This window comes from Pavona decussata, unplaced genomic scaffold, assembly GCF_977016875.1.
Source record: "Pavona decussata unplaced genomic scaffold, jaPavDecu1.1 SCAFFOLD_192, whole genome shotgun sequence".
NCBI lineage: Eukaryota > Metazoa > Cnidaria > Anthozoa > Scleractinia > Agariciidae > Pavona > Pavona decussata.
In genome coordinates, this window is record NW_028145601.1 from 620,001 (window position 1) to 631,857 (window position 11,857).

Here is an 11,857-nt window from a genome sequence, read left to right on the forward strand (position 1 = left end):
TTGTTTGCTGCCACCAAAGCCGCCAAGTTTCCGTATTATTCGAGTCATGAAGGTAAGACCTATGCCAGGTAATGTATAGGAGTTCAGTTAATCAATCATGGCAACAAGTGCTCGTGCTTAATAATTCAGCTTCCCCTTGTTAACTGAAAGTTATTTAACCAATCAATTCTGGGCTGTTGAATTTATGGCCATAAGCATTTCGTAAAAGATCCACATTTTGTTGTAAGGAATTGCAACCGTTATATCGTTGTTATTTTGGCAGTCTTTGTTGTTGTTGTTGTTGTTAACCACTGTTGCATCGCCGTGACCACTGCGCTTCTCTGATATTTAAACTAATTGTATATCCCTGTTAACGCTTTTTAAAACAAAATATTAAAAGCCTTATTAGAAGAGATTTGATCCAGTGACAAAAAAAACCTAAATTTGTACTTTTGCCGTAATTTTCACCAGTATTTGAATAGTAATTTGAAATCCATTGGAAAATCCAGGCAATTCATTCTGAGCTGTTGAATTTACGACCACAAGCATTTCGGAAAAAATTTCACTTTTCGTGTAATATAATGGAACCGTTCTCGTTGCTAATTTGTCGCCTTTTTTCTGCTTACGGTTTCCCTTGTTCATTTCTTAACCATTGTTGCATCACTGATGTTTGCTACTAATTTGTGTTTATGTTTCAAGCCTAGTGACAGTGTACTTAGTTTAATCCAGTGACGAGAACAACAACCTCTTCTGGTACTCTTACTTTAACTTTTTACTCTTAATTTTCAAAGATATTTGAATAGTTAATTAAAATTAAAAATAGAGTACTGGCCAAGCAGCCAATTTTTCTAGCTTTTAAATTAATGGTGTTGAACCTTTCACCTCTCGTTTGAACTTAAAAAATATTTATCCCTAAAATGGGATTTTCTGAGGGTGAATCCTTTAAAATGAACTACGCTTCGAGTAGTTTGACTGCTCTTCATCAGGTTATGGACATGTTGTCATTATTTCCTTTATAACCACGTGTTTTCACATATACATGTTATGATGTTTTAAATTAGGTATTAATGATGGAATTAGTTGAGCGCGGAAAATCGGAAGGGGGTGTATTGATACATACATAACATAATTTGGGTGTGTGGTGGGCCACCACTTCAATTTTTCCCTTATTTTGTATGTTTATTTTTCGTTGTTGGTATTTGCTTATTTCTTCTGTTTTACTTCTTGTTGTTTTGTTTTTGTTTTGTTTTTTGTTTTTCTGTTTTTGATCTTACCTTCTTACTTGTTTTCGTTCTTAGAACGTGAGGCTGCAAGGGATGAAATTCTCCCGACGTCCTCAGACAATTCTGCCAGTTTAGGTAATAAAAAAAGAGCCCCTTTCAAGCGTTTAGATAGAAGAGAATGATGGGAAGACGGAAAAACGACTGCGAAGGAAAGTGAAGGGACTGTGGAGGGAGGCCTAAGATTCCTGGCCAGTCTTTTCTCTTTTTGCTGGTCTTCTGCGTTTCTCCAGACACTGAGTGCTTTCCTTTTCAATGGATAAACCGGTCGTTCTGGTGGGACAAGAAATTAATGGAACAGTTTGTCCCATTGGACATTTTTCGGAAAAAAAGGAATAACTTCAAACCTTTTCCTCTTTTCTCGTCTTTACCGAAATGACCAGAATATTACTGAACCATTTGCTTTACCACACTCTCTCAGACCATTCTCCTTGGTGAGATACGCGGTTTTATTCCCAAAATTACCAGTGAAAAGAACCGTTCCATTTGATTCCACAACGGAACAAATCTTTTTTTTTTTTTTTTTCATGCAAAAGGAAATCACTCCATGAATGCTTTACACTGATTAGAATATTTTCATAAAATAAAATGCACGGAAGATGATTTTTCTTAATACTGTTTGTTCTGAATTTTGAAAAGAAAATCCAAGCCATTATATTTCCTAGTTTTGGTGCACAGAGAGTGGATAGTTTTAAAATATAAAAGTTTCACTATGCCTTTAGGGCTGATCTTAACATTTAATTTATATCAGCTGATGAGAATGAAGAAGTTGGGCAGGAACTTCCAAATGAAACTGAAGTTTTTCCAGTTACCGAGGAAGTAATTCCAGCGACAGCAAACACATTCATTGAAGGTTAGAAAAATTATATGATTTTACCATTATTATATATATTGAAGAGAGAAATATGATAAAAATCATGATATGGACAGCAGAGTGTGTTGGTGCAGTGTTTGTCAACCGGCCTTCTAAAGTAGAAGTCGTGATTAGCTACTCAATATTACTATAATTACTTCCCTTGGATGGGAAGCTAGTCTATCACAGGACACCCAGCAAAAAAATATAGCCTCTTCCAATCGTTTAGATACAGGAGAATGATGGGAAGATGGAAATACGACTGCGAAGGTAAGTCGGAAGGGAGCACCCGTGTCACATTTTCTCAAAGGGTAACACCCACTATTTCTCAATTGAGAATATGGATAACGGCAAGATCGTCTGAGCCGTCTGATACCGTACCGCTGTACAAAGGCCGCCATTTGCATTGGCGATCATTTTTACGTTTATGTCTTTGTTAAATTTCCTGAATTATGAAGAAGATCAAGCCAGTTTCTGTGAAAACGATTGTCCTCGGAAGAACGGGGAAGAGGACTAAATTCCTGGCCAGCCTTTTCTGTTCTTCTGAGCCTCTCCAGACACTGAGCGCTTTCCTTTTCAATGGAAAAACCGGTCGTTCGGGTGGAACATTAAATGGAACAGTCCTTCACACTGGAAATTTGTTGGTAAAAAAAGGAATAACTTCAGACGTTTTCCTCTCCTCTCGTTTTTATCGAAATGACCAAAATATCAGTGAACCATTTGCTTTACCACACTCGCTCATACCAATTTGGCGGAAAATTCTAACCGGTTTTTCCATACAATGGAAAACGCTGACTGTTTCTAAAAGGATTAACCATGGCGGTTCGTTCGTGTGTCTCTTCAAGACAGAAGAGGCGACTCAACTACTTTTTGTCTGTTTATGTGTTTGTTTGTTTGTTTGTTTGTTTGTTTGGTCCCTTACTTATTTTATCAGCCCTGGCCTCTTTTTTCCTTCCAACAGATTGCGACTTTTGCAATGATTTCATGCTGGGGGATTGTATCTGCGAGGACCTGATGTTTTGCATAGAACAGTCTTGCTATGTTCCGGAGAAATGCAATATAGACAAATGTAAGATTCTTCCTCCTTGATTTTACGCCCTCAGTGGGTTTATTTGGTTTGGTTGTCCGTTTCCATGATTTGCGTTTTGAAAAAAAGACTTCACAGCCAAGAGAAGGTGCAGAACATTGGAACACCCAAAGTTTTCGAAAGTGTTCGATTTTGTCGACTTTTTAAACTCTGCCTGATGGACCTTTTTAATTGGGAATGAGTGCTATACTCTGAATATTTTCTTTAAATAAAATGCACAGATGATGATTTTTCTTAATATTACTGTTTCTTCTGAATTTTGCAAAGAAAGACAAAGTCATTTCATTTTCTAGTTTTGGTGCGCAGGGAGTGGGTACTCTTCGCATGTGAAGGTTCGCCATTAGAGAGTGATCCGGCTTCAATTTTTATTTATATTAGGTAAAGAGAATGAAGAAGTTGGGCAGGAAGTTCCAAGTGAAACTATTCCAATTACTGAGGAAGTGGTTCCAGTGACTGCAAACATAGCCGGTGAAGGGAGCGAAGGTTAGAAAAATAACATGATTTTGCGATTATTATATATTGAGGAAAGATGATATGAAAAAAAAACATATGGACAGCAGAGTGTGCGTGTGCAACTGGCTTCCTGAAGCATAAGATGCAATTAACTACTCAATATTACTACAATTACTTCCCTTGGATGGGATGCTAGTCTATCACAGGAAACCCAGCATGAAGCCATTAACTAGGAGCGTTACTACACCCACTTGACGAGATACTAGTCTGTCACAAGATACCTAGCATGAAGCAGTAAGGCGAATTACTATTTCCTGTGGATAGCATGCAAGTGTATCGTAAGAAACCCACCATGAAGTGACTACGAGTGTGTCTACTCCCCCTAGACGGGATGCCAATCTATCACAAGACTACCCTAGCGATTTTGTTAGGATTCGGGGGGGTGGGGGTGGGGAGAAACAATATCTACAGGAAGCAATACGACAAAGCTCAAATTTCCGGAACGCTTCAGGCCCAAAAGTCCAGGCCAGACGGGAAGACACCAAGGCCAAAAGTTTCTGTTCCTTTCGCGTTGACATTTGCATTGATGTCTGTTCTTAGTGGGTCGAGTGGAAAGTGCTTTAAGATTAAAAGAATGGAACAGTATTAGCAACCTGCAAAAAGCATCAGTTGTTAATGCGGCGCGATGTACATAGTTACGTAAGTGAAAACCTAATACGTCCTGCATCTTGTTTTTCAGAATGCCAGTTCTGTGATACCTTTGTCGGTGATGATTGTCAATGCGAAGATGAAAACTGGTGTCGCCAGCTGCAGTGCTCTGTGTCGCACAAATGTGCCGAAAAATGTAAGTCATGTAAAAGTGGAAGAAGGAAATGTTAATTAAAATCATTAGCTTTTTTATTATAGCGCTCTGTAAAATGAGGTAAAAGGGAAGAGGTTGACTAGATCCCGTTCTATACGTCCACATTTTTACAGCGCTCTATTGCGACTAAACAAAAGAGTGTTTGTCTCAAGTGCGGTTTTGATAGTCGCCTACGAAAGTTTGATACTCTTAAAATGATTCCCTTCTTGGTCCATTCTCGTTTATTGGGAAAAGACCTAGTCTAGTTCAGTTTAGTTCAGTTTATCATTCTGCTTATCATGCGAGTAGTTGAAATAGAAAGACCGGAATAAGCTAGCATAAAAGTACGCAACGAGTTTGCCGATTAATTAGGAACGCGAGCGCGCAAATTCTATTTATCCGGGTATATTCGCCGGATGGATCCCATTGGCTGATAAAGTTTCACCGTATGAACCCTAGATGACCTCACGGGATGATTTTAAACCAAATAGAGTCAGACAAAATTTAGTCGTAAACTGTGCGTACGAGGAAATTCACAAATGAAAATTGTATTTTGGATTTGTTAATTCTATTCCGGTATATAACCTCAGGGTAGGTGTTTTTGTATATTTGTAAAATTTTGTCATCTCGTCAAACAATGAGAACATGGTTATTTTTGTCCACGTTCAGTGTGAGCGATAGTTCCACCTCGTAACTTGACTGCTACATTTATCTTATTATGCTTTATCTTTGTCCCCCTTGTTACAAAATATTTAATAATTAATATCACCTTGAAGTTGACTGAATAGTCGAAAACGATAGGTGCCTTTAACATTATTTGGCAGAAGTTTTTTGCCCTTCTTAAAGTTTATAACAAAAAAATGGTTCATAATTAAATTAGACTGTAACTGGCTGTCCAATTAAATTCCGTCGCATTCTACAAGCGAGAAAAGTTGTAAAATACGCAAACTTAGGTTTAAAACGCTGACCACATTTTTCGCGGCTGCTCGCTGAATAATGCGCGCCACGTGATTAAACTGCCAATAGAATTGTCGTGAAATAAGGGGCGACAACTATGAAGCGTGAGCTTCTTGTACTATTGTTCTTCAAACAACTTATATTAAACTAACAAAGCGAATCTTTGTCTTCAAACTTGCACACACAAAACTTTGTGAGAAGAGTTCATTTAAGAGCGTTCAAGTTTAGGGATTTTAGCGTTGCTTAGGAATCAGTCTGGCTGAGACGGTAGATTGAACAAGCCCTATAACAACGATTTATACAACGGCGAAACAAAAACATGCGTAGAAAATAAAAATATATTAATGAGAGATGATGATTTCTTTTTTAATTCTCTTTTAGGTCATCCGGAACAAACAGAGTCTGAAGATTAGATAGCGCTGATTAGCAGAAGCTACCTTCCATGCACACTCAGACTTGGCGTGGTGTAATAATCTTTCTTGGTTGTAAAGAAAGAAAAAATGTATTATAGAATTCCAGTTAGCCTTCAAGTAGCCATAGTCACAAAACCGCACCATTATGTAAGTAATATGTCAAAAACGAGGGCGAGTGCTTTATCACGGGTTCCAAATACTGAGAAACAGATGAAAGCACGAGGCCGCAGGCCGAGTGCTTTCATCTGTTTCGAGGTATTTGGAACCCGTGATAAAGCACGAAGCCCGAGTTTTTGACATGTCTTCTCAAATGAAACAATAAGAAATTAATCTCATTAACATGCAAATGTTTGATCTCAGATGAAAAACATGTTTCATCTCAGATGAAAACCTGGTGGTGTTTCATCTGGTGTTTCATTGGGGTATCAAGATTCATCCACCTGACCGAAATGGAGGTCATTTATTGGCTTTTGACTGCATGAATTATTAATGAGTTTGAGAAGATGCCCGTCATACATGTGAATAGTGCTTTCATGTATGTTTGCAGCCCAATAAAGTGTCATAAATGCATTGTACTGATATAACAATATCAACCCCTAGTGCCACACACTTGGTACACTTGATCACAAATTTCCAGTATAATTTCAAGAAACTGAACAACAAACTCGCGAACATTCACGAAGAAGTTGCTTCCTTCCTCATTGCTATTACCCGAAAGAAACCGAAACTTCTTTTCAGGCTTTTGCCGACATACATTTAAAATCCAAAATCACTGAAGCAAAAACAAACTGCGAGGTTAACTTTGTTTAGCTCTCCGGTAAGTTGCATCAAATCAAATGACAAAAATATGAATGTTGGTTGGATGTGTATAGCCGGAAAGGTTGTACCTGCTAGGTTTACCCAAGTTAGATGGATCCACCCCAACAACTTTCAAATGTTTGCAATTTAAAATTATTCAGACGATGATTCGTTTGGCTCCAGTCAATACAGCGAGCACCAGATTGGCGCATAGCACGCTCGCTGAATCCCTAAATTGAAGGAACTAAAATTAAAACCTCGCTCTTCAGAAATTGCTTCGTTTCTTTATTATTATTATTATTTTTTATTATTCTGTTCAGCTCCTCTCGATAACAAAAGACGACTAAGGACAATTGTACATCTTGTTCATCTGACGAGCGTCTCCCTCGCTTACCCTCTCCCTTTGGCCAAACTCGATCTGAAACAAAATTCATAATAGAAAGTTTTGCTATCTTCAGCAAAATATTTGTTTAAATTGGAATCGAAAATGGCAGTTTTGCTGACCTGTTAAAAATTCTAAAAGATTGAATCATATTGAGAACTACTAACTTAAAAGCAGTTGTCGTTGTGTCATCTCAGTGAATCTCTTTCTGACCGCCTCCCAGTTTTGTGCACGCGTATTTGACTTCCACTAGACTATCCCTTGTTTTTTCTCACTACATTTTTTGTTTATTATTTGTGCCGTGAGGCCACAAGTCTAGAAATGGCCGGCGTTCGAATTATTTTGGAAAGAATTATGGGCGGGCTTTCCAACCCCTTGTAAAGTCTTTCCGAGATGACAAACATCTTGCCTTATGAATGAACCTGTAGTTGATCAATTTTTCTTTCTTGCCTTAAAATGAGAGCGCCAAATAAGTGGTGTAAATATATTTTAAGCATTATGGCACGTGATGGTAACATTTTGCAGTGGAGACTATTATATTGTGTGAGAAAAGCGAGAAAATTAAGTTTCGGCATAACTTAAAGTTCTCACTTTACCCACGTAGCACCCAGCCCAGAACGCAACAACAGATTTCTACTTCAAATAAGACATTTCAAAGTGTCTCACCCCTTTCTTCCGTGGAAGTAATGTAGGTCGGCCATTTTTACTGAAGAATGTTTTGCCGTAGTGCATAAGGGAATCGTAATCATAAGGTTCTCCCAACGAGTTGATAAAGTTTATCTTCATAAAGTTACGGCCTTGGCCTAAAAGGAAGAAAATCAATCAGACAATCAACGTAATACACTAACTGACAGAATTAAGCGTTGAATAAACTTCAAGTCAAGATGAGAATCGAACCTACCGATTGTTTAACTTTTATGTCACTGATCTCCCTATCTACTTCTAAGACAAAATTAAATTATCTTTATATCTCCCTCTATCCCATTGTTAAATATCTCTTACTAACCTCCTTTCCTCGTTACAGACAGAGTTTTTTTTCGTTATTTATGGCCCAAGCGCGAGGCGCGACGGCCATAATTATAAATCAACGGGAAAAAACGAGGATCCGTAACTTACAGTACGCCGACCGAGGAAACGAGGTTAGTAAGATATTTATTATAACTCTGACAGAGGTTAATCGGACACGCGGGAAAAGAACAACTTTCAAATTTAGCGGGCCGTACAGTGAAATATGGCCCGCAAAATTGACTAATCACACCGCCCGTACTAACTGAGAGATATCATTAGAAATCTTTATGAACGGATCACCTTGTATGATGTTGGGCCACATAACTCGAACATATCGGTCCCGATCAGGCCTGGACTGTTCATGAAAGAAGCCAAGCGCATGGCCTGAAAGAAAAACAAAAACAAGTGGTACAATTATAGTCAGCCATATCCGTGCAGGCTACAGGTTTACCCAGCCTCGGGAAGTGAGCGATGAAGCGGGTAAACGTTAACAGGGAGGTCCCTGGCTCCAGATTTTCCTATACCTATTTCGTGCGCCACGGTTCCCATGTGCCAACATCCAGGGGCTAGGGTAACGAACTGTTGGTATCCTTGATATGCAACGGTAGCAGAACAACTGTTGAGGAAAGATAAGGGAAAAAAATAAGGAAGCGAGTCTACGTTGGTTATCAATTCGACTGCGTTCGTGCCCCATGTTTCACGACTAGGAGAGGGCAAGCGTAGCCGTGGGATTGTGCCAAGGCACTCTTTCTGCTAAGGTCCCGGCTTTCGCGCCTCCACTTCGCTTAGTATAGTCCTAAATTCAATTCCTTCACGTTTTTTAGTTAAATATCTAACTCCCCAGCTTAAACGTATTGAAATCTTTAAAGGCCTGCAGCTAAGTCCGATTGCAAAAAGCATCTTAAGATAAGTGGGAATTTCCCTCTCTCCACCTTAACTGACAGACAGATAAACTGAAAGATGATTGAGACACTTTTAAGTTTTGCGTCGTAAACATTTTTGTCCACTTCAGGCGTGTCTGTTCATTACAAACGATTAAAATTGAAATATCTGCGCTTAAAAATTTAAAGTATTTGAATACAAACCCGCTGCCAATGCGGAAGGTAACATAAGCTCGCTCATAAGTTCTTTCTTTAAACCGAATGCACGTTTTGCTCGACCACTCCTCCATGGCTGCTGCGATGGCAGCTTTCGCCGCACCTTCCCTCGCTGCAAGGAATGGGAGAGCATACTTAGGCTAAAGAACCTTAACCGCGCGCTATATTTCACGGTAACAACTATGTTGCGTAAATATCACCTTTGAAAAACACAGTGGAGAAGTTACCCTGAATCGGGCGTTCAGATTGTGGCGAGTGGAAAACAGATTGTGAGCCAGGAAAGAAGAAGAGGAGAAAGGGCAACTTTCCCCTTCTTGCATACATACCATGATCAAGCCAGTGGAGACGGGAAAAGATGACGAGAAAGACCAAGAACTTTAGAGAAATGAGGTTGGAAATTATGTCTGACCAACAAGGACAGGAATGCAGAGGGTAGGGTAACCATATTACAAGGTGTACTTTGGAATAGGCTATTTTACAGCTGTGTGCTTAGTGACCTGGTCTTGGATTGGAAGCGAGGCTGGGGGTGACCTTGTTTTGATACAAACCTTACTGCTTTTCATATGTAGATCATGCTGTTCTCATGCTAACTAGTTTGCATTTACATATGAAAAGCAGAGGGGTTTGTATCAAAACAAGGTCAGCCCCAGCCTCGCTTCCAATCCAAGACCAGGTCACATAGCACACAACTGTAAAATAGCCCATTTAGTGGCAGAGGGCGATAGACATCATGATGAACGGTGCCTGATTATCAAGTGAATCCTACGAACATAAATGAGTTTCTTATGACGTAATATGAAGAGCTGGTATACCAGCCGGTCGTATTCCGATAATTATGAGTTTTGTCTACCTAAGGACAATGTTTAGACTTTTGCAGAATTGTTTTTCGAAATGGATAGACTATATAGCTAGAGTATTTGTTTGTTAATAGCTGTATCTTAATTAGGCGTGTTTTAACACGCCTCAATTAAAATTAACAAAATTCTAGGTTGGGCAGCGGAGTTATTCCAGAAATTAGACGTTGGTGTTAAACGACTGAAACTGGAGAACAACGCAAGGAGATTTCTTGAGGACAGCACAGAAGATTTCGTCTTCTTCAAGTTGGCAAAATTAAGGATGGTAGAGCTTAGTTAATACCCCTTCCTTACACCAAAAAAACTACTTATGAAGACGACACAGAGTAGGTGTTAATTAACTTGCAAGGCCGTCGTATCAATTGATCGTCATAAGCGTCTGGGGATCGCTGTGTTAAGGTAATCACCACTTAGCATACCTAGACTCCAATCAATTGTGTATGGCACCACTCCATTTGGCCAGCGGCGTAACTTATGAGCGCCACGTGACTGTCCAAGTATCAGTTCCAGTCTCTGCTCGGTTGGTATTATCATGTCGCCTTCGACCAGATCTTCGTTGGAGGTGTCCACATTTTCTGTAAAAGAGAAGGGTAGCAAAATAGTCTCCAAATTAACACAAAATATGCTCGAATTAGCGCCCAGCTTCAAATAAGCGCCCCGCTTCGAATTAGCGCCCCTCCTTAGGCTCACAAGTTGTAATAACCCCCTTTTGATGAAAAAGTCTTAAGAACGTTTCGAGTTCGCAAAAAGTAGTTTTCTATAAGGTTTTTTTAATTTTTATGTTGCAGTTTGGTTTTAAATAGAAATAAAGATAGTGTCATTTTGAGGCTAAAAATTGATAAACGAAATAAGGGCCCCCTTCAAATAAGCGCCCCCTCCTTCGAATTAGCGCCCCCCTCTCGCCTTAGAAAATTCCGACATTACTCAACTACTTCAAATTGCCTTTTCAATCAGTTATTGGAATTTTGCGGCTTTGTGAAGAGAAGCACGTTTATGCAATGATTGTCTGGGAACTGAGGTAAGATGGTCTATGAAGTGACTTTAAAATAACTATCTAAATTAAATAGCAAACCTTCGGGGTTGGAAGTTAAAACCCCTGCCACATATAAAGAGAGAATTGCAAACCACAGCATCTCGGCAGCCAATGAATACGTTAAATTGGGCAGCCTTTTCTCTTATTGCAATGTAAAGTTTTCTCAACGGAAGGCGGATATTCTATCTGCAAACCCGAACACGTGGATTCTGCTGAGAGGGAGATGTCTAGGGCGTCGATGAATCCTATTGGATGGTTGACCGTGAAATAAATTAAAAGCGTCGAATGGTTTTCCTTTGGCTATCGGCTCAATATCTTTCAGTTTAATCACCTTTTACAATTACCTCGATCATTCAGCATTACATTGTACCCAGAATATTTGAAACAAAACAAACGTTTTTGTTACACCTTGTTTGTCCAGCTTCGCATCTGTTCGGGCGATACCCGTGTGTCGTGGGATATCGCAATATCAAGCACGTTTCTTTTTCTTTACCTTTTTGTGTCGTCTGGAAAATTTCTTTTGTTTTTCGAGTCATTGAAACCATCGGGGTAAATTAACAACACCCGTGTGTTTACACATTCAATTTATGCTTACCACTTCAGCCCGACTGAGGCATGGATCACAAACAAGACAGTGAGACGAACAGCATTCAAACAAAACCTCAAAGTACAAAAACGAAAGCATTTCATCTGCAAAAATGCGCGAACATCGTTTGTCATCATCTACAATCCTTGTGGTCGAGAAGTTCAACGCTTAATGGAAATGTATTAACTGAGGAAAAGACAAAAAAAATCGGGGCATCGGTCAAAGGAGGGAAAGTA

General features: G+C 39.3%; 2 protein-coding genes across 2 annotated transcripts in view; one reads left to right on the forward strand and one right to left on the reverse strand.

Annotated features, from left to right (window-relative positions):
* The window catches only part of LOC146462031 (uncharacterized), a 7,072-nt gene extending 186 nt beyond the window's left edge, over positions 1-6,886 (forward strand). Inside the window, exons 1-8 of the mRNA XM_085086156.1 lie at positions 1-52; positions 1,278-1,337; positions 2,011-2,112; positions 3,074-3,181; positions 3,578-3,682; positions 4,392-4,496; positions 5,832-6,014; positions 6,364-6,886. The exon at positions 1-52 is cut by the window's left edge and continues 186 nt beyond it. Of these exons, the coding sequence (XP_084942282.1) occupies positions 1-52; positions 1,278-1,337; positions 2,011-2,112; positions 3,074-3,181; positions 3,578-3,682; positions 4,392-4,496; positions 5,832-5,863 (564 nt within the window). The 3' untranslated portion in view covers positions 5,864-6,014; positions 6,364-6,886. The remainder of the gene's footprint in view (positions 53-1,277; positions 1,338-2,010; positions 2,113-3,073; positions 3,182-3,577; positions 3,683-4,391; positions 4,497-5,831; positions 6,015-6,363) is intronic.
* A 76-nt stretch (positions 6,887-6,962) lies between these two features.
* LOC146462032 (zinc metalloproteinase nas-4-like) lies at positions 6,963-10,572 on the reverse strand. Its single transcript, XM_085086155.1, has 6 exons — positions 10,422-10,572; positions 9,137-9,260; positions 8,576-8,667; positions 8,352-8,435; positions 7,710-7,846; positions 6,963-7,079 (listed from the first exon to the last, which is right to left on the reverse strand). Exons 1-6 carry the CDS (start codon positions 10,534-10,536, stop codon positions 7,005-7,007), a joined length of 627 nt encoding a protein of 208 aa, XP_084942281.1. The 5' UTR covers positions 10,537-10,572; the 3' UTR covers positions 6,963-7,004.
* Between the last annotated feature and the right edge of the window lie 1,285 nt (positions 10,573-11,857).

Coding starts and splice junctions, on each gene's coding strand:
- LOC146462032 (XM_085086155.1), bottom strand. CDS start 10,536: ATGATAATACCAACCGAGCAGAGACTGGAACTGATACTTGGACAGTCA. Junction 8,668..9,136: donor ACCTTCCGCATTGGCAGCGG/GTTTGTATTCAA, acceptor TTTCCTCAACAG/TTGTTCTGCTACCGTTGCAT. Junction 7,847..8,351: donor GTGGCCCAACATCATACAAG/GTGATCCGTTCA, acceptor TCTTCCTTTTAG/GCCAAGGCCGTAACTTTATG.